At 35.5% G+C, this 23,172-nt stretch overlaps 2 protein-coding genes across 2 annotated transcripts in view; both read right to left on the bottom strand.

Annotated features, from left to right (window-relative positions):
- The window catches only part of LOC136809289 (ubiquitin recognition factor in ER-associated degradation protein 1-like), a 73,574-nt gene that overhangs the window by 20,985 nt on the left and 29,417 nt on the right, over positions 1-23,172 (bottom strand). The gene's annotated exons all lie outside the window — the stretch shown is intronic.
- Positions 20,328-23,170, bottom strand: LOC136809290 (uncharacterized oxidoreductase TM_0325-like). Its single transcript, XM_067065806.1, has 5 exons — positions 23,051-23,170; positions 22,182-22,547; positions 21,864-21,904; positions 21,425-21,586; positions 20,328-20,561 (listed from the first exon to the last, which is right to left on the bottom strand). The coding sequence occupies exons 1-5, from the start codon at positions 23,103-23,105 to the stop codon at positions 20,400-20,402; spliced, it is 786 nt and encodes a 261-aa protein (XP_066921907.1). The 5' UTR covers positions 23,106-23,170; the 3' UTR covers positions 20,328-20,399.

Here is a 23,172-nt window from a genome sequence, read left to right as displayed (position 1 = left end):
GATAAAATAAATGGTCCTGGTCAATGTAATGATGGAATCAGTGGTGATGGTCAATGCAGTGATGGAATCAATGGTGTTGGTCAATGCAGTTATGGAATCAATGGTGTTGGTCAATGCAATGCTGGAATCAATGGTGCTGGTCAACGCAATGATGAAATAAATGGTGCTGGTCAATGTAATGATGGAATCAGTGGTGAGGGTCAATGCAATGATGGAAACAATGGTGTTGGTCAATGCAGTGATTGAAACAATGGTGCTGGTCAATGCAATGATGAAATCAATGGTGCTGGTCAATGCAATGATGGAATCAATGGTGCTGGTCAATACAATAATGGAATCAATGGTGTTGGTCAATGCAATGATGTTGGTTAATGCAATGATGGAATCAATGGTGCTGGTCAATGCAATGATGGAAACAATGTAGTGGTCAATGCAATGGTGGAATCAATGGTGCTGGTCAATGAAATGATGGAATCAATGGTGCTGGTCAATGCAATGATGGAATCAATGGTGCTGGTCAATGCAATGATGGAATCAATGGTGCTGGTCAATACAATGATGGAATCAAAGGCTCTGGTCAATACAATGATTGAACCATAAACCATAGCTTTTAATTCAAGGGGTATTGACTTTCGGCGATTGGTTCATTCAAAGCAACTTGGGGTTTGGGCAAAATGTGAGCATTTTTATTTTTCTTATAAGCATCATCTTTATAAGAATACAATCCATAACTTTTAATTCAAGGGGTATTGACTTTCGGCGATTGGTTCATTCAAAGCAACTTGGGGTTTGTGCAAAATGTGAGCATTTTTATTTCTTATAAGCATCATCTTATAGAAACAATTCAATAACTTTTGATTCAAGGGGTATTGACTTTCGGCGATTGGTTCATTCAAAGCAACTTGGGGTTTGTGCAAAATGTGAGCATATTTATTTTTCTTATAAGCATCATCTTTATAAGAAATCCATCGATAATTTTCGATTCAAGGGGTATTGACTTTCGGCGATGGGTTCTTACAGAGCAAGTTGAGGATTGTGCAAAATGTGAGCTAATTTATTTTTCTTATAAGCATCATCTTTATGATTGTGCAAAATGTGAGCATATTTATTTTTCTTACAAGCATCATCTTTATAAGAATACAATCCATAAATTTTGATTCAAGGGGTATTGACTTTCGGCGATTGGTTCATTCAAAGCAAGATGTGAGCATATTTATTTTTCTTATAAGCATCATCTTTATAAGAATACAATCCATAAATTTTGATTCAAGGGGTATTGACTTTCGGCGTTTGGTTCATTCAAAGCAAGTTGAGGATTGTGCAAAATATGAGCATATTTATTTTTCTTATAAGCATCATCTTTATAAGAATACAATCCATAAATTTTGATTCAAGGGGTATTGACTTTCGGCGTTTGGTTCATTCAAAGCAAGTTAGGGATTGTGCAAAATGTGGGCATATTTATTTTTCTTATAAACATCATATTTATAAGAATACAATTTTTGTATCACAGTTCACCTTTTTTTCTCAGTACGCTTTCATTCAAGCATTCAAAAGACAAAAGACATCAACTCTCTCCTCCGTTTGGCAAATTTTGCTTATTTGGAGTGTATTACAAACTTACACAAATCTCTTCTTTGATACTCAACACGATGTAAAATAAAAAGATACAGCTGCTACCTCGTGTTAAAAGGTGAGGTGGAAAGTAGTTCTTTGGGAAAACATTTTACATAAAGATGAGATTTTCCTTTCTAAATAGGATTGTTACAACTTGTAAGCATATCTTGTATCATACTGCACGTGGAGCTCTACAATTTATATTACAATAGTCAAGAAAGTTACATAACACTAAGGGTAGACTTCTTCTTTTGACCTAGCCTATTATTTTTTCTGCATGCTTTTTCCCATGAATCATGATTTTCTCACGGGGGTCGCGAACACCATAATACCGACGCATTTTTCTTTAATCATCATCGCTTTTTTATATAAGAACCACTAAATTTTTGTGATTTCACGACGTGATTTTCAGGCTCGAATGTTTTTAAATCTCAAAATGTCCTTAATTTCCTTAGTTTATTCACTTATTTTCTTAAAAGTTAAAAGAGCCGTTTTTGAAATCTGACATTTTTAATTAAAAAACCATTTTTTAACTCGGATCGAAGGAAAGGGCAAATACTGGCATTTTTTGGTTGACTTTCAATGAATTTATGAACATTTTCGAGTCTAATTATGACTTGACCTCCTTTTCACAAAGTACTTTTCATTTTAAAACGTATCTTATGCTCAATGTAATATTGTTTTGTTAAATTGATTTGCAGAATGCTAAAATTTTGCTACAATGTCAATTGCACAAGAATCAATTAAGAAACGAGCAATCAGTGAATGGCCATCGTATTGTTAAGAGCTTAGTCATAAGCTGATTAAATTATTTCAATTTGGAATAAAACGAAACCGAAAAAAATTAAAATTAAAATGCTATTCTTATGTGAAATCGTTGACTTTCTTTGAATCAACTAATCACCAAAATTCAAAACCTTCAAAGGTTATGGATTGTAATCTTATGAAGATGATGCTTATGAGAAAAATAAATATACTCACATTTTGCACAATCCCTAACTTGCTTTGAATGAACCAATCACCGAAAGTCAATAACCCTTAATTAAAAGATCTGTATTGTATTCTTATAAAGATGATGCTTATAAGAAAAATAAATATGCTCACATCTTGCTTTGAATGAACCAATCGCCGAAAGTCAATAACCCTTAATTAAAAGATCTGTATTGTATTCTTATAAAGATGATGCTTATAAGAAAAATAAATATGCTCACATCTTGCTTTGAATGAACCAATCGCCGAAAGTCAATAACCCTTAATTAAAAGATCTGTATTGTATTCTTATAAAGATGATGCTTATAAGAAAAATAAATATGCTCACATCTTGCTTTGAATGAACCAATCGCCGAAAGTCAATAACCTTAATTAAAAGATTGTATTGTATTCTTATAAAGATGATGCTTATAAGAAAAATAAATATACTCACATTTTGCACAATCCTCAACTTGCTTTGAATGAACCAATCACCGAAAGTCAATAACCCTTGAATCAAAATTTATGGATTGTATTCTTATAAAGATGATGCTTATAAGAAAAATAAATATGCTCACATCTTGCTATGAATGAACCAATCGCCGAAAGTCAATAACCCTTAATTAAAAGATATGTATTGTATTCTTATAAAGATGATGCTTATAAGAAAAATAAATATACTCACATTTTGCACAATCCTCAACTTGCTTTGAATGAACCACTCACCGAAAGTCAATAACCCTTGAATCAAAATTTATGGATTGTATTCTTATAAAGATGATGCTTATAAGAAAAATAAATATGCTCACATCTTGCTTTGAATGAACCAATCGCCGAAAGTCAATAACCCTTAATTAAAAGTTATGGATTGTATTCTTATAAAGATGATGCTTATAAGAAAAATAAAAATGCTCACATTTTGCACAAACCCCAAGTTGCTTTGAATGAACCAATCACCAAAAGTCAATACCCCTTGAATTAAAAGCTATGGATTGTATTCTTATAAAGATGATGCTTATAAAAAAAATAAAAATGCTCACATTTGGCACAATCCCTAACTTGCTTTGAAAGAAGCCATCGACGAAAGTCAATACCCCTTGAATCAAAAATTATCGATGGATTTCTTATAAAGATGATGCTTACAAAAAATGCACAATCCCTAACTTGCATTCACCTGCACAACAGTACCATTGGTGAGTGCAGCATTGCATCCACCAGTACACCACCATCGATTCCACCATTGAATTCACCAGAACCATTGATTCCATCATTGCATTGCCCAGCACCATTGATTCTATCATTGTATTGATCAGCACCATTGATTCCATCATTGCATTGACCAGCACCATTGATTCCATCATTGCATTGACCCAGCACCATTGATTTCATCATTGCATTGACCAGCACCATTGATTCCATCATTTCATTGACCAGCACCATTGATTCCATCATTGCATTGACCAGCACAATTGATTCCATCATTGCATTGACCAGCACCATTGATTCCATCATTGCATTGACCAGCACCATGGATTCCATCATTGCATTGACCAGCACCATTGATTCCATCATTGTATTTACCAGCACCATTGATTCCATCATTGCATTGACCAGCACAATTGATTCAATCATTGCATTGACCAGCACCATTGATTCCATCATTGCATTGACCAGCACCATTGATTCACCAAGCCGTCAAATCTTCCAGTTTATTCACAAACACCAATTTACAATAAAAACGATTAGATTTATTATCTCCACAGTCATATTCACCAGAACGATCAGATCCTACTGTAGAATCATCTTGAATAGATTAACCAAAATCGTTAGGTTCTCCCAAAATCACCGGGTTCGACACCTCAGGGCCACCATTTTCAGCTTTTTCCCTATCGTTACTTCGTTACTTTTTCGTTACCCCTCGTTACTTGCGTTACTTCATCGTTACCGACCGCTACTTTATCGTTACCTGTCGTTACCTACCGTTACTTGTCGTTACCTATCGTTACCTATCGTTACCTACCGTTACCACTTTTAGTAACAACGCAACAATAAGCAAATTCAGAAAATTCAACGTAGAGCATTGGCTGTAGTCCCGGGGGGGGGGTGTAACTTAGGCAAAAATGGGTGCTGGGTATGTGCGTGCCTTAAGGGTAGGGTTTTTCACCTCCAAAGTCTCTCTAAGGGTTACCGAAACAACAAAAGTCAAAATCAGTCTCTCTAAGGGTCGGTTTTTTCACAAACTCGGGTCAAAGAAAAGTGAAAAGTCAAAAAAGTGAGAACATTTTTAAAAAAAGTGAGAAAATTTTTCAAAAATTAGAGACATTTTTCGAAAATTAGAGAAATTCTTTTAAAAATCGAATTTCTTTGGCCCATTATAGAATTTTTTTGTGAAAAAGTCTCTCTAAGGGTTGGGTTTTTCTACACTGAGTCTCTCTAAGGGTCACCTTTTCACCGAAATTCAGTCTCTCTAAGGGTAAGGGTCCAGAGGTCTGGCACGCACATACCCGACACCCATCAATCCTAGTACCCCCCCCCGGGCTGTAGTTCATCAAGATCATGACTCTAGTTTATCTCAATTATTAACTATATCTAAAACAGCATCTTTTCACATCAAATTCATTCTTAAAATCCTTGAAGAAATCTATAAAACTTTAAAAAAACAAAATCCCTTATTTCTAGCAAAACTTTTTACCATTAAAACTTCTGGCTTCAATCTAAGAAGAGGAGAACAGCTTATGCTACCTCCAGCAAACACTGTCAAGTTCGGTTTGCAATCTTTGAGTTTTGTCGGCTCTTTAATCTGGGATCATCTCCCGAAGGATGTGAAAAGCTCTGCAACATTTAATATTTTTAGGGGAAAGCTAAAAATGCTTCCAGATAATTTTTGTACTTGTCCATTATGTAAATTGTGGTAAATAGCTATTTTTATGAAAGTTGGAATTTATTAGTAAACGGTCACGGCTGTAACTATTTAGGACACTAGGTCCTATCGTTGTTACCAACTGAAAATAAATTGATAATAATAATAAATAGACAAAAATTTTCTAAAAAGGCTAAAGAATCTTCTAAAGAGAAAATGAAAATGCCATTTGTCTTTGTTTTATGCCATTTTCATTTTAAAGTTGAGATTTGTTAATTTTCGCGCATTTTGCCTTACACGTTCTAGCTCATTTGCACAGGGTCGGAAAAAATCGTTCAAACCATTGCAAATGCACACCCCGTGCAAATGCAAGGATTTCCGTGACTGTTTAACACATTCTAAAAAACTACTTAAACATAGTTACAAAAATATGCAGATGTTTCGGCTAAAACTAGGGGGAGATGTTATTTTGCAAAAATGACATAAACTCTTAGCCCATTTGTCAAAAGTTGCCTTTGGGTATAAAAAGAAGAAAAAATCATGTTAAAACCTGGTGGCTCTTTTTTCAAGGTTGCCACGGGCAGGGTGCCACCGCCACTTCGTCAGCAAAATCGAAATTTCAAAAAAATTCAAAACATAGTGAAGTGACCCCTCATTTGAAAGGTATTTTCATGCTGATTAAGAAAATCAATATGATGAGGTTGAGTAACACTGTCACAAAAAGTAATTTCACAAAGTTGACGAAATTTTGAGGATTTTGCTAAAAACGCAATTTTTTCACCGTTCATCTTAAGTTACTTCTTGTCAGAGTGTTTTTTACCATTAGCATTACAAACATGATTTTCATAATCAGCATGAAAATACCTTTCAAATGAGGGGTCACTTCACTATGTTTTGAATTTTTTTGAAATTTCGATTTTGCTGGCGGAGTGGCGGTGGCACCCAACCCGTGGCAACCTTGAAAAAAGTGCCACAGGGTTTTTACATGATTTTTTCTTCTTTTTATACCCAAAGGCAACTTTTGACAAATGGGCTTAAAAAATTATTCCTAACATCCCCCCCTACTAAAACACGGGTCACGGGGCACGGGTTACGGGGCACGGGTTACGGGGTACGGGGCACGGGTTACGGGGCACGGGGTACGGGGCACGGGTCATGGGGCATACAAATTACAGACCGGAAAAAATATAACGATATCATGACGTATAATTCATAACACGTACTACATAACACATATAATAGTACTAATACTACTAGTATAGTATGTCTGAAACAATTATATACGAATAGTATTATCATGAACATTTTTAAATAATATGTCACCCACAAATTTTGACAAAATAATATTGGAATGACAAAAATATTGTCAAAATCATGAAATATAAGGCCTCTGAACCAATTTACAGCAAAATGTTTGTTCATACTCAATAGGATGCTAATTATGTGACTGGATATAGATTGACATGTTTTTTAAAACGATTAAATGCTGCAAGATAGTGGTTTTAGAGATATGAGTATAATTACGTCATTTTTATTTAAAATTCATAATGGTAGGTGGAAAATAATGACACATTTATAAAATACCATCATTTCTACGTTATTATCCATTAAAATTATATTCATACTCAAGGTGATGGAGGGGATATAATGAGATATGATTTAACAATAGCCGTACTTTCATTTTCTTGAGAAAGCTCGGTTTTATTACTTATATTACTTACGTATAACATATAACATGCATATAGCACTAAAAGTGTATTATTGATAATTTAAGCTTATTATATGTATGTAATATGTTGCGGTGTTTTCTGGTCTGCGTTGTGCACGACGCAAACTTCGAAAGCACGTGGAAAGCAAATGATTAGATTTTGACGTTTTAAATAGTCATACGTGGATAAAACACCTTCAAGTTGATTTTTTTGATAATTTTTAGCATTTTTAAAACATTTTCTGTTTGAATTACATTGATCAGAGCTGCCCCGTCACCCCGTAACCCGTGCCCCGTAACCCATGCCCCGTAACCCATGCCCCGTGACCCGGGACCCGTGTTTCAAACTAGCCGCAGATGTTTTAATAAAATATTTACAGTCTTTGAGGATGATGGTTCAGCCATTATAATGAAATTGAATTTGTCACATTTTATATTCAAAAACATCACTGGTTGAGATATGAAAAATCAAAAAAATTAAAAAATGTGAGGTTTCGCTAACCATGATTCAGCTGATTTTTTAAAAATACGCGCACGCGCAGTTATCACATGATTAGCACAGTGAGCGCTATCGTAATTGTATATCGCGGATATCTTCCCCCCGGAACACCGGAACGTTCCAGAGCTCTGGTGCTGACAATTGCCAAAAATCGTGCTCCATTAATTTGATGCTCTCCACCGTTTGGTCTCTGGAGGTAAACAACCACATTTTCCCACGCCATTTCTAAGAAGTTTGAATTACGGGAAAGGTGTATTAATGATGCAATTTTCCCCCAATATACCGAGAGGTCATTCGAGCACTGTTTTTAAAATAGGCAGTTACATCAATATGCCTTCTTACCTGTCTTTAAGAATATAAATAAAAGTAATCATGGAAAAGGACGCAAAAAAAAAAGACATAAGTGTGAGAACAGAGTAATCAAACTCATTAGAAAAAGTACCATTAGAAGTCATAAAAAATCAACCTGAGTAAATGCAAGCGAAATTCCAGAAAACTTCATAATTCCCCAAACAACATTACATTACTATGTCAAACTCCCATCACATAAATTTTACAATACGTCAGAGTAGACTACGCTCGCCACCGAAGAGGTTTATTTGGAAAGGGTAATTATATTTTATTGTTCGCTTCTTTTTTAAAGATTCGCCGGGTTGGAAAAGTATGAATTTCTTTGTACATATTTTACCTACCCCAAATATCCAGACGGTACTAATCGAATGTTCCGAACGTTCGATTGTAATCGATAGTAATCGAATATAATCGAACGTCATCGAATGATGACTTATCGATTACGCCGAAATTTTGAAATAATCGAATACTCACCAGCCTCAGAATATCTGCATCTTCTTCGATTACCGTTCGATGAATGTTCGATGACCCTTCGATGACTCTTCGATTAATTCGATTACTCTTCGATTAATTCGATTACTATTGGTTTGTAAGATTTATTAGATTACTTCGATTACCATTTGATTACCATTCGATTACTTCGACTTGTCATCGAAGGCTTCGATCTCTTTATTCCCTCGTTTATTTCAACAGCAAAGTTTAATCGAACCAGGCCGTACATTGTACTGTGCACACGGGAGAGCCTGCTGGGTGGGCTAATAATTTTTCGAAGCTCGTTTTTTTTAACTACCCGGAGTTTTGGTCTTTCACAGGAATCTTCTTCTTAGTGTGGGAAACTGAAAGGAAATATGTAAAACGACGGTATTACTTCGAATAAACGCCCCCTTTGAATAAACGCTCCTCCTAAAATCGAAAAAGTTAAATAAACGCCGCGGGCGAAGTAATACGGTACAGTTGAATGTATCATATAGGGTAGTCGAAGAAAGATTGTCGAAGGGTCGTCGAACAGTCAGGCAAATATCCTTGCATTTGCACGGAGTCCGCTACGTTGCATTTGCAACGGGTCGAAATCGAAAGTAGCGCAAAAACCCGGTGCAAATACACTGGGTTTTTGGAACTCTGTGCATTTGCACGGGGTGGAAAATTATAAAATTTAAGATTTTGCAATGGTTTTACAATCAATTAGCACCATTCTTTTTGTTTAGAATCAATATCAAGAAGATGAATCAAATTCAATAAGATATACCAGGTAATCCTTCTTTATTGTCTTTGTATTTTGATTTGGAAAACAAGAATTGTTCCTTCTTATGCTGGCGTGAGGCTGTAGCGAAAGAGTTTATCCGCGCGGCCGCATACTTTCGATTTTCGAATGCGGAACATATGAAACTTAGAATACGGGTATTGTGAGATAACGGTGTTTCAGAATCCCGATCCCGCCCGCCACTCCATACTTATTTTTAGTTCTCCAGTGGTCAAGATAGGATGAATTACAACAATTCTTCTCTCGCCGTTTCTTCTTTTTCTTTTTTATTTCAGTTTTCATTTTTTATGGGAACACAATTGCGATCATATCCAGGTGAGACGTGTATTTTCCACATTTTCCAACGCTGTTGTAATATCATAATGATACACATTCAATGGCGAGGGCGAGAATATGATGGAAACCCTCTGGAGAATACCCTTGTGTCAGAGGTCCGGTGGAGCCCCCCGCCCCACTAGAAAACTTAGCCAAAAATCGTCTGGACACTACGATTAGATAGAAATTTTCATCCACACTGAAGGAAAAAGCTCCACCGGGGCGGCACAAAGACAGTGGTGTATGTGCGTGAGAGAATGAAAACAATGCCCATAAAGAAAAGAAAGACCAACGAAGTTACAGTCTATATTCTATTAATTTGATTGTAATGATCAATGGCCTCATTTTTATTTTTGGCCACTTTTTTTAATGTAATTTATTTCATAACGTATATTAATATTATTTTATAAATTGTTAACTTTAATAAAAAAAGATGGTTCTTATTTTCTTCTTCACGACTCTCGAGCAACACGCTCTCCTTGAACAGCTCATAATGGTAACAATTGGTACATTGGTGGCGGCACACTAAATAAAGAATGAAAATTGAAGTTATGACTGTGGAAGATCCGTGGTACGGTAGATTTTGTTAAGCTTGAAACTAGAAAAAGTGATTGTCGCACACTAATTGATGGGAAGCACAAAAATCGATCTAGATTTCAACATACCTTAAGTGGATAAATTTTGGCGTGGATTTAATTTGGCGATTGGCCAAAAGACGATTTTTGGCGGGAATTTAATTTGGTGAATTGGAAATTTTGTCACACTGAAATGGGTGAAAATTACTCAAGAATATACTAAAAAGTTGTGATTTTTCACATAATTCTCTTTTTGTTAAATTTGGCGGGGATTTAATTTGGCGAATTGCCGAATTTTGGCATAATTCGCAAAATTTAATCCTCGCCAAAATTTATCCACTTAATAGATCTAGATGAGATAATTGTTTCATACATACAACAATGTAACTTACGCTGTCTCTTGAGTTTAGTGAAAGCAGTCCGTAATGATTGTGATATTGACAAATCGTCTCCGCTTCATTTGATCCATTTCTCCTGAATAAAAAGAAAAGTAAAAACTTTATTTGAGCTTGAACTTTCAACAAAGTATTGAAATAATCGGATCAGTCGTTTTTGTTAGCAGTGAAGCTAAGTCTAATGTTTGGGAAGAAAATATATATGATTCTGATGCAGGGGTGTATTTTTAGGAGTGTTAGGTATCACTGAATAGTATTCTATATCGACATAACGCAAATACGAAAATCGCATTTTAACGATCCTCAAGGCCGTTCGCATCATAAAGAAAGCCGGCAAGGGCGGGTTCCGTATGCAAATTTTTCGAGTAGCGAAATCGCGTGATCTAGACGCGGGCGTTTAGAAATACTCAAGTCAAATTTACCAAAAATATTTTGCTTGATTAAAAAAGATTGAATGGGTGGAATCTTTTTTCAATGGACACAATTCTTTATTAACGAATGAAGAATCTCGTAAAGAAAAAATGAAAGCCCCGTTCATCTTCATTTTCCCCCGTTTTCACTTTAAAGTTGAAATTGACGTATTTGCCTGACGCGTTCTAGCTCATTTGCACAGGGTCGGGAAAACCCGTTGCAAATGCACACCCCGTGCAAATGCAAGGATTTGCCTGACTGTCGAAGATAATCGAATAATTTGCAATAATCAAAGTCATTGAAGGGTTATCGAACGTCATCGAAGCGTTATCAAAGTCATCGAAGGGTTTTCGAACGTCATCGAAGGGTTATCGAAGTCATCGAAGGGTTATCGAAGTCATCGAAGGATTATCGAACGTCATCGAAGGGTCATTGAAAAGTAATCGAATGGGTAATCGAATACTCACCCAATTTACGAAATTTCTGTGATCGAATGCATTCGATTTTTGTAATCGAATGCGTTCGATTACCTGTCATCGAAAGCAGTAATCGATAAATAATCATTCGATTACTTCGATTATCTTCGATTACTTCCGTAATCGAAGCGTTCGATTAGTACCGTCTGGAAATATGAGTTTTAAACGAATCGTCAAGTTGAAACGAACGATAAATGTATCAAGGTCTGTTTTATTTACCCCCTGGTGACTTAACAAAAGAGACTTTGTTACAATCCAATTATTGAAAGTTTGTCTCGGCCTTTTTTATAATGAGCGAGACATACATTCTTTCTGTTTACGCAATTTTCATATTGACATTTTCAAGGCATTTTGATGTAAGGGGCCATCGACATTCGACTTTCGAATTTTTTAACGGCATTTGGCCGTTAAGGGGGGGAGGGGGGTCGACCATGTGCCGTTAAGGGAAGGTCGAAAATCTCTTTAGGGGTCAACTCACCACATATCAATTCTTTTCACCAGAAAATATTGATTTTTGAGACATTTATTCCATACAAATGTTACTTTCCATATTTCTTTTCCTCCTTTTATCAACTAAGATCTGCTAAAGTCACATACCTAAAGTATTCACTTCGCTATTTTTTAGAATAATTTCAACCAAAACAAACGACCCGATGTTTATGTCTCGTGTTCCATTTGTTTAGACGGTCCGCGCGGCTCTTGAATTTCGCAGACGGTCGGTTTTTTTTCTTTGAAATGCCACTATTCTTTTGATTATGATTACGGAGATAATTAATTCGCGCAACTTTCGGAAAATAGTTTATAAATTATCTCCGTTATTTTTAAAATGTAAACTGAGCGAAGCCGTAGCGATATTAAAGATGGCTGACGGAACAACGATGAAAGTCAAGGAGAAAATTTAGAGTTTCATCGATTTTTGACAATTTTTTAACTTTAGAGAATTTGATGGCCGTTAACGTAGAGGGGGGGAAGGGGTCAGAACCATAACGGCCAAATGCCGTTAAAAAATTCGAAAGTCGAATGTCGACGGCCCCTAAACTGATAGGGTTTTTCTTTAAAATAGGGTCTCTCTTGGATATGCAGTCCCATAGATAATAGAAAGGAAAGATAGTTAATTTTTCACAGATGGGTTCTGTAAACAACACTCCTTCGTGTGTGGCCGCAAAGCCTTGAAGAGATTTATTTATACGAAATCCCTGATTGCTAGGATGTGTAAAACTTTACTAACCTCATTGTGCTTATGCTTATGATAATATCATGCTTTCCAAAATGAAAATGATAAAAATCGATCGACAAACAAAAAAATAGATCTTTGATGCAGTGTTAACACAACTTGAACCCAACCGACCCAACCACACTTTTAAAAAGAATGAAAAAAATATTCTCAAGCAAAAGTATTGTTATTGAAGCAATTTACGATACACAAACAGTCAGAGTACAACCACCTGAATGATGCAATATAAACACAGCAGAATTATACCTTACACGATACTTGTTCTTTTCTTTGTAAAGGTAAAAACTAAAGAAGTTTGAAAAGTTAAAATTATTTGGACTTTGGCATCCACCATTTTGCTTTGAAATAAACTGAGTCACTTTCGATTTCGATTTCAAATTTTGAATTTTTCGGGTAGATTCAAGGCGGAAACCGCCCTCTCCGCCCGTGCTCCCAGGAAGTAGTAAAGCAAAGAGATAGATTATCCGGCAGGTACAAAATGCATAAAACATAATGCATATTGCATAATGCATAATGGTATTGTGTAATTTACAGAACGATTTTATATTTTCTAAAACTCTCCTTTGTAGAGGCTTAAACTGCGAAAACCTCTTTAGAAGAGTTTCTGTAGTAAACATTCCAATCAGAGGGATTTCCCCAGAGACATGATATATGCATATTTCTACTTTTCGAATCCGAACGATAAAGAGAAAACATTCGAATCATAACAACAAAGGGTTTTCCGTCAGCATAAATAATAAGAAGATGCAACAGATCAGAAAGGTTTCCCCCTTCTTCTTTCTCAAAAAAGGTAAACACATAAACATTCGAATGTAAAAAGATTTGAAGTCTATTTTCTTTGATCTAGCTTTCGCATGAAGCTCTTTAATTTATATTGGCTGGATATTGGCTTATCTAAAGCTTATCTAAAATGGGAAAACCCATGAAATTTATTAGCAATTGCTCAACCCAGAATAAAGTTCCTGTTATAAAATTTACGTTTTCGAGTAAATAAACGAGTAAAAGTAATTTACGGAGGAGATATTTTCGTGTTTTTTCTACACTATACTACGTTCTGTAAAATACAACTATGAAAATCAAAATGGCGACAAACATTTTCAGTGGATCATGGATTTTCTTCATCATCCAAAATTCAAATTTACAGCTTTCTACCCTTTATTTTCTGGTAAAAAATGGTATATTTGTTTTGTTGAAAGTTTTATCTTTCAAATTCTCCTTATTATAGCCTCTAAAATTGACATTTTTCAAATATTATGCATTATGCATTATGCAATATGCATTATGTTTTATGCATTTTGGACCTGCCGATAGATTATCACAGCTCGATTAAATATCGATATTTTCTCTGATGAAAACTTGACCTCTGGTACCCAGGGTAATGACGGGGGGGGCTAAGTGGTATCAAATATCTACATTTCCGCAAATTTCTCCCTGATTTCCGTCAAAACCGTCTGATCTGCAAAAGAACCAAAATTCCAAAAAATCCTATAACGTATAAGTTAGACGATGTTATCGTCCGTTACAGTGATAGTAGAGGCGGGAAAAAATGGCGGTATGGCGTTTTGGCGGTATACGGAAAAAAATCGGCGGGAGAGTTTCGAAGAAACGGACGATAACTCTTTGGCATAAAAAAGATTTTGCGGTTTTGCTTGGACTAACCAGTGAGACTGGTTAGTCGATCCGTGGTGAAAACCGCCTAAGTTTAAAGGCCGAGCTTGGTTCAAATGATCAAAAACACGCTGGTCACTGGGAAGAGACACAAGGACAAGATGGATCTATGGTTTTTCTGTGAAAATCCAGCTCATTATGGATTTTTTCTCCTGCTTCATTTGTTTTATTGAGACTACAAGATAACTTAGTTTAAGGGAGTACTTATTCCTCAAGTATGCTTCTGTAGAAGCTGTTTTAAAATGATTTTTCAACAAGTCTACATACAGCAAAAAGACACAGAGAAACTAAGTAGGTAAGTCAGTTTGTATATTTCTTATGAACCCTATGAATCACAGCCAGTGTTTCATTAGATATGTGAATACCCTCATACCTCCACTCTTAAAAGGTTATTTTCATCTTGTGTTAGCAGTTCTTTGACAACTTTGAAAAATGTCAAACAAAGAACTTATTGTCAATTGTCAGATTGTGGACTTTAAAACTGCTTTTAGACTGCTTTTAACATACTTCTTGTTCGAAAACTTTCACATTTTCTCATTTTGATTTGAATTGTCGAGAAGTTCAGTTACTTAGTCGTACCTGTAAAAATTATCAGATTATTATTCTAAATTTTCTAGGTAAGAATCAGAAATTCAGAAATTGGATGCATGGGAAAATATGGCAGTAATTTGCAGAGAGCACAATACAGAAATGAAATATTTGGCACAGCATCCTCATTATTGAGATCAAGACTTGCAATATTTCACGACGTCCTGGTATTATTTGAGATTATAAATTGCAATATTTCACTTCACGTCGTGGTTTAATTTGGGATTATAACTTGGAATATTTCACTTGACGTTCTGGTACAATTTGAGATTATGACTTGCAATATTTCACTTCACGTCCTGGTTTAATTTGGGATTATAACTTGGAATATTTCACTTGACGTTCTGGTACAATTTGAGATTATGACTTGGAATATTTCACTTGACGTCCTGGTACAATTTGAGATTATAACTTGGAATATTTCACTTGACGTCCTGGTACAATTTGGGATTATAACTTGGAATATTTCACTTGACGTTCTGGTACAATTTGAGATTATGACTTGCAATATTTCACTTCACGTCCTGGTTTAATTTGGGATTATAACTTGGAATATTTCACTTGACGTTCTGGTCAATTTGAGATTATGACTTGGAATATTTCACTTGACGTCCTGGTACAATTTGAGATTATAACTTGGAATATTTCACTTGACGTCCTGGTACAATTTGGGATTATAACTTGGAATATTTCACTTGACGTTCTGGTACAATTTGAGATTATGACTTGCAATATTTCACTTCACGTCCTGGTTTAATTTGGGATTATAACTTGGAATATTTCACTTGACGTTCTGGTACAATTTGAGATTATGACTTGGAATATTTCACTTGACGTCCTGGTACAATTTGAGATTATAACTTGGAATATTTCACTTGACGTCCTGGTACAATTTGGGATTATAACTTGGAATATTTCACTTGACGTTCTGGTACAATTTGAGATTATGACTTGCAATATTTCACTTCACGTCCTGGTTTAATTTGGGATTATAACTTGGAATATTTCACTTGACGTTCTGGTACAATTTGAGATTATGATTTGGAATATTTCACCAACGTTTATTTCACTTGACGTCCTGATATAATTTGAGAATTTACATCAGCCTTCTGGAATTAGTCGAGACTGTAATACACGTTGTTTTTTTATAAGGAACCTTAACTTTGCTCTGAGCCTGGAGTTCCTTATTTTTACAGAGAATTTCAGTCTCAAAGTTCCTTATCGAGTTCCTTACTACATAGGAAATTTTGAACTTTTTGCCCCTTGAAAGATCAAAATTTGGTCAAATTAGTCCCAATAAGGTACATTATTTTCAAATACACTTATTCTCAGCCTGAGCAGTTCCTTTACAATTCCTTATTTTTTGAACCATTTTCAGCCTCGAGTTCCTTATAAACGTGTTCCTTATAAAAAAAACGTGTACAGTATTGTCGGAAGACAGTTTAGAATCATCTTTGTTTATCATGATTAAATTACCTATATTTATCAGTTTTTGTAAATGAGAAATTTAATGTCATTTAAATCTGTCATTTAAGACTGGCAACTCTACCGACTGTTAACTCTTTTCGGCAAAAAACCCGTTTGCGAATTTTCTTCGGCTTTGGCGTTGGGCTTTTTTCTTAGATAGTGATTCGTCTTAGACTATAACATAGTCTACGTATAAGTTTAAATTGAAGGTTTTTGTCCGAAATTGCGCGAATTTTAGAATATTGCCATTTCTGAAATTCCGCAGAATATTTTGCTAAATTTTAAAATTTGTTTTTCCCGGCAAAAATTGCCTAAGCAATCTTCCATTGCAAAAAGAGGACCCTTCCGATTTCCGACCACCACTGCACCATTATCGGTTAACCCCTTGTTTTATGCCATCGGGACTAGAGGAGTTTGGAAACTATTCTAGTCGCGAGTTAGGGAGTTGCTAGTTTCGAGTTGGGGAGTTGCTAGTTTCGAGTTGGGGAGTTAAAAAATTACCGGCTACCGAAAAAGAATAACATACATCAAAAGTACGATTTTGAAAGTAAATGTAATATGAGAGTAATATATAATACATATAATACGTATAATACATATACCACCTGTAATACATGTTTTTTTTTTATAAGCATAACGCTTATAAGCATATGAAGGCTCAGATTTGCAGAATTCCTAAGCATAACATGAGCATATATGTCAGCCTAAAATATTTTTCAAGTGGTCATTTTTATCTGTTTTTGTTTCATTTTTATCTGGTTTGGTAGAGGTCAAGTAAAAAAATAAGACATTCCATGGCTAGCTACATTCCACTGCTCCCAAAATCTGAACAATTTTTTTACAAAATTTCTGAAATTTCATTAAAAAACTTGGCTTGGGGTGAATCATAAGCATAATTCTTAAGCATATAATAAGCATAAACTATGCCTGGATGCTTTGAGAACTTAAGCATACACGAGCCTGACCAAGGGGCATACACTTGCTTATAAAAAAAAACATGTATGCTTATTTGCCTTAAACACATCCATTTATATTTCCTGCATCACATTGAGTATAAATATAATTCTTGATTAAAGTGACTTTAGAACCATTGTATTTTATAATGTGATCACAATTTTTATTAAAAAGTATCAATTCCAATTATGAAATGACAAAAGAAAGTGTCATTATTTTTCTAGCTCTATAAGCTATCTCTGCGAATTTTTTGAAGCTAAGATGACTGTAAACTTATATCCTTTTATACAATAAGCATCACTTGCAGTATGATCAATATTTTTTTGGGAATTTGTTTGACAATCATTGTATTTAAAGATTTTGTCAATATTTTTACAAGAACGTGTCATGTTGTCAGCATTATGACAATGACATAACAGTACTACGAAGTACTGAGTATTTTGGCTTTGCTAGCCAGCACCTTACCATTTTCATGATGTTAAAGTCGATAATATGTTTGGTACTGGCTAATTTGAAATTTGTACTTTTGGGCTACATTAGTTTAAATTAGAAAATTTTCGGTCGCCGTAAATTTTTACAAACTCCCTAACTCGAAACTAGCAACTCCTCAACTCCCCAACTCATCAACTAGAACATTACCTAGACTCGGCCTAGAGCCGCTATTCTTTTTTGGTTGGAAAAGCTTTTTTTAGGTTACTCGTATTTTAAAGAATATAGAATATTCCAAAAAATTTCACATTGAGATGATGAAATTTTTGAAATTAGCATCCGTAATAATTTGAGCGGATAAACTTTCGAGGGGATTAAATTTCGGTGTTGGGCTCTTGAGGAGGACTCAATTTTCCGGATGGTACTATTAGAAACCATATTTTTGGACCTACCTCGGTGGGGTAGAGAGAGGTCCTATAAATTAACCGATGTCCGTTCGTCCGTTAGTCCGTCTGTTACCAGCTTTTCTCAGGATTGGCTCATTAGTTTTTTCTGATTTTTGGTACAATGATGCAAAATGGCAATGCCCAAAATGTGACAGAGCCCGATTTTGGAGAAAAAAAAATTTTCTAGCCGAAAATGCCGGAAATATGCCGGAAAAACCGGTTTTTTGGCATTTTCTCGAATTTTCATTTTTACTTTTGATTTTTTGCAGAAAGATGCGTATTGGCAATGCTCAAAAAATGGCCGAGTTCCATTTTTGAGAAAATTTTTTTTCCGGTTGAAAATGCCGATAATCGCCGTTTTTCTGGATTTTCATTAGATTTTTCCTTATATTTCTATGTTTTTCACACAAAAACATTATTGATAACAATGCTCACCATCAAGCATGATTCAATTGTCAATAAAACTTATTTTTGCGACCAGAACTTCCTATTTATTTTTTTCCTACAACCCTTCCCTCTCCCCCTATCAACAATCAATGATGAATTTATTGTGTTGTGTATTTTCGCTAAACGCTATATTTTCTGACTGATTTTTTTCATTTTTCTTTTTGCATTGCTATCTAACTTTCATCATCATGTTGCTTGTTCTCTTTTTACTACCGCCAAATCATGGATCATGTTGAATCACGGAGCTCTACAAAACCACTGGTAGCATAAATATAAGAAGCATGAATTCGATCGTATTCCTTAGAGGATGCAACATGGATGCAAGCTTACTGTTGTTTATTAAAATACACATTATTAACGCTTCTTTGATGATAGATATATAGATATATGGCCTCCATCATTCGGAATGGGTTCTACTCCCCAAGGAGTAGAAATCACAGCACTGAAAGGCACTGCGGTTTAACAGACGCGAGCTTCCGAGCCTTGGCGTATACCATGGCACTGGAACGACACTGGAACGGCACTGGGAGAGCGGTGCTCACGCGAGGCCAAACCTCGTGAGTGTCATGGCACGTCACAATGCCAGCCTAATCTTCCCACACTCTTGTATCAGAGTAGGTATCTAATTTCCTGCGCATAGCATTGACCTGGGCAAAGCTATATTCACTTGTCAAGCGAATCATAGTGGCACGGTGAGTATCGAACTTGGGTCTCCCAGGCGGAAATCAAGGATGATAACCACTATACCACTACGCCTACCAGTCATTGATGCAAGTAAACATCTGAGTGTCGTTTAAGAATATTTCGTGGATAATGTCTTTCCTAATTTCAATTGGGACTTCTTTTTGCAGATGACACGCAAATCTCTAAAATCCACGTAATTTAACCCCCTCGTTACTTTAGATTTTCAGTTGATCATGGTTTCTGGTAGAATAGAAAGTTCTTCAACTTCAACAAGATAAATTTCAGTACTTCATCGTACTCTACTATCATTTAAGCGATTGTAAGGTTTCACAGAAAGTATTAACACAAACAGCACTCATAACAATACCTGTCAATGGGCAAAATTTCATAATATTTTGATTTTTACTTTTTGAGATATTGAAATTTTTAATTCTTTTGACGTATAAATAACCATAGTATAAGAACACCATAGTATAAGAAAGCCACAGCTGAATGAGTCGAGTTGAATTTTTGTTGTTATATCTATGTCGCAAGGGTAATTTTTTATGGTTCAGTGACAATTTCCATTCTCAAATCAATTTCACTTTTAATAAACTCCCTCGTAAGACTTAATTTTTCTCATAGTAAAAATCTCTTGATATCTCAGGAGAGTTAAGGAAAGTCCAAAACCAATTTCCCGATTTTTCCACCGCCTTCCTATTGTTCCTTAACTCTCGCATATACATATAGCTCAAAAGAAGCGTATTGACGAAATGGTTAAGGAAAGTGCTGGGTCTTGTTTGGGAATCTCAGCCATCCAGAACTTTTCTAACGAAATTGGAATTTTACCAATGTCTGGCTTTTTTAGTGATGGCTGGAATTTCGGGTTTTTTGATACGAAAAATGACATCTTGCCTACACACAACAGTAAAATGCATTTCTAAAGGATGAAAAAAAGGTTTAAAGTTTTAACAGGGAGAAAAAGACAATTCAATTATGTTTGAACTGAAACAAAAATGTATTTAGAGTTGATATTACCATCATATTTACATCATAAGGCAATTCTCTAGACTGGAATCATGACTGATCGACCCCCGTCAATAGGAAAGGTTGCTCCTGTGATGTATGAAGCAGCTCCTGACGCTAGAAACAAGATGGCTGCGGCTACTTCATCGACTGTACCCGCACGTCCCAGAGCGTGTGTCATTTTGCTCCTCTCCATTGCAGCCTGAAAATATGAAATAGTCCCTGTTGAGAATTATGTCGATAGGTTGACAAAAGTGACAGTTATTTTTAAAACAGGTACGCGATTGTGTTTAGGCGAGCATAAAGTTTGAACTCAAGCTGTCAAAACAAGTCTAAAACACTTTAGGCGTACAAACTTTCGCGAGCAGAAAATTTCGCGATTTTCGCGAATTTTGGCCCTTTTCGCGAAGGTAAATATGTCTTTAAAAATTCTAGGAAGGGCCATTCGCAAAAGTTTATGCTCACGAAAAATTCTTGACGAAATAGAAAATCTGTAAGACTTCAAACTTTGAATAAAATGTAACATTTATGGCACTTTTTAGCCTGCCAAAAGACTAACAAGTCATAGGACAGAATTTTTTAATCAATTAAAGTATTTGTCCCCCTAAGCCATTTTTTCATGTGAAAATTCTCATTTTTATGTCTTGATTCGCGAAAGTTTCTGCTCGCGAAAGTTTGTACGCCTAAAGTATGCTGTAAAAATCGTCCTTTTTAGTTCGCAAGTCTCTTTTAAACGTCCCGAATTTCGAAACACCATGAATAGACGATATCGGCTTTCCGAAATCTCCCCGAATGATTACCCATGATGCATTGCGCAAAAAAATTCACGGAAAGTCAATATCGTCCGTGATATTTTTTTTTAGAAATCACAAAAAATCACAAGACAAACAGGGTGGAAATTTGATTGGCGGGTGTTTTTATTGGTGACAAGTGTATTCACTCAGGTGCTGGGTAGTTTTGGTCAGGAAAAAAAATCACAAGAAAATAAGATCAGAAAATCAAAATTTCATACACCTTATCTTGGAGAAGTTTACCCTCGATTGAAAACATTATGAAAATTAATACCTTGACACTAGGATCTGAGCTGTTTGAACATTTATCAGTGGCAATGATGCTTGGGTTGACACAATTGACACGAACTAGATCAGCTCCTAATTCGATGGCTGCAGCTCTTGTGAACTGATCTAATGCTGCTTTGCTCATGCTATAAGCGCTAAAGCCAATTTGCTGAAAATGAAAATGATATTTAGTTGCTATCGTTGCCCAGAAATTTACTGGAGCCAGCATGACTAGAGTAATAGGAATCCTCGAAGGTTTTAAACATCGTATTACTCTGAACAAACACCAAGGGCGTTTATTTTTTTAGGAGGGGTGCTTACTCTATGGGATGCGTTTAAAAGAAGGACGTCTTTATTCGAAGTAATGCGGTTTTTAATGGAACCAAGAAACCAAGGAAAAATGGAATGTCAAACGATTTCAAAACAACGACAATAAATCTACTTACAGGTCGTGAGCTACCAAGGGTTGAGACATTGATGACATTTCCTGTAATAGAAAAAAATAGACATTAGTACACAAGATCAGTGTGGTGTTAGGCTTGTTCCACCAGAAGACTTAACTAGGAAAAACTTTGTGGGAATTTTTTTGTGATTTTTCGCCAAACGGTATTTCAGAATTTATGTTTTCGTTCTTTATGTCAGTATTTTCAGTTTTTTCTTCAGTTTTTTCTGTCGCGCAATCAGAAGCTACCTATTCAACCAAAAAATAAGACAAATTCATTCCTTGAAACTTTCCAATTTGACTTCAATCGAGGTAGACTCACCTTTAGTTTTTTTCAAGTGTGGTATCGCCATCTTTGTTAGTTGAAAAACGGATCGGATATTAATATTCATCATTTTATCAAAATCTTCAGTCGATGTTTGTAGACAAGTTCCCATGATCAAATCTCCTGCATTATTGACCAAAACATCAAGTTGTTTGAAAGTCTCCATTGTTTTGTTGATCAAATTCTCAAGGTCACTTTGAACTGTTAAATCACCGACGATTGCCAATGTTTTTTGTTTGCTCATCTCTTCACATTTCTTGGCAGTCTCTTGCAAATTGGTTTCGTCGCGATCTGTGACAACGAGTCGAGCACCAGATTTTGCGAACATGTAAGCAGTGCCTTGACCGATTCCCGAGGCAGCGCCTATAATTGTGTGATGTGAAAATGAATGTTCAGATTTCCCATACAGTAGCACTTTATCTCTTTCTTCACACTAGTCAAGTCCTGGGCCACCTAGTTTGCCTGGGGTACCCGGGTACAAAAACAAAAGCACCTATTTTTCATTGCTCAGGTCAGGTGAGGTTTTTTCCCACATTCGGGATGAATATTTCTATCGAAATCCAATTGGAGATTGAAATTATTTTATATTCCAAGCTCAAAAAATCCAATGGGAAAAGATTTAAAGTGCATTAAAGTTGGGGGATAAAAAAAAGTCCATTTCCCATGATAGTGGTTAAAATTTCATGGAACTTTTCCCACCGACGGACGAAGTTTTGTCCAAATATTTCATGGTACGGTGGCCCCACCAACTGGGTCTGTATATAGAGCAACCAAAATGGGCTAAATTGATAATTATTTTGATACAAAATTGTATTGGAATCCTCTCCCTTTGTATTAAGTCATAATTTTGTAAAAAAAAATCATACCTGTTATCAAAACAACTTTGTCAGAGAAATCGAAGGTTACGTTCGATGAGGCCATAGTTTCTTTCCGATGTATCTATACACACAATTCTGATGTCAACTCGATTGTGAGAATCAACTAAAAA

Source organism: Clytia hemisphaerica, unplaced genomic scaffold (assembly GCF_902728285.1).
Source record: "Clytia hemisphaerica strain Z4C2 unplaced genomic scaffold, Clytia hemisphaerica genome assembly, whole genome shotgun sequence".
Taxonomy (NCBI): domain Eukaryota; kingdom Metazoa; phylum Cnidaria; class Hydrozoa; order Leptothecata; family Clytiidae; genus Clytia; species Clytia hemisphaerica.
The sequence above is the reverse complement of the archived record's forward strand: the minus strand, read 5'-3'. Positions and strand labels throughout refer to the sequence as shown.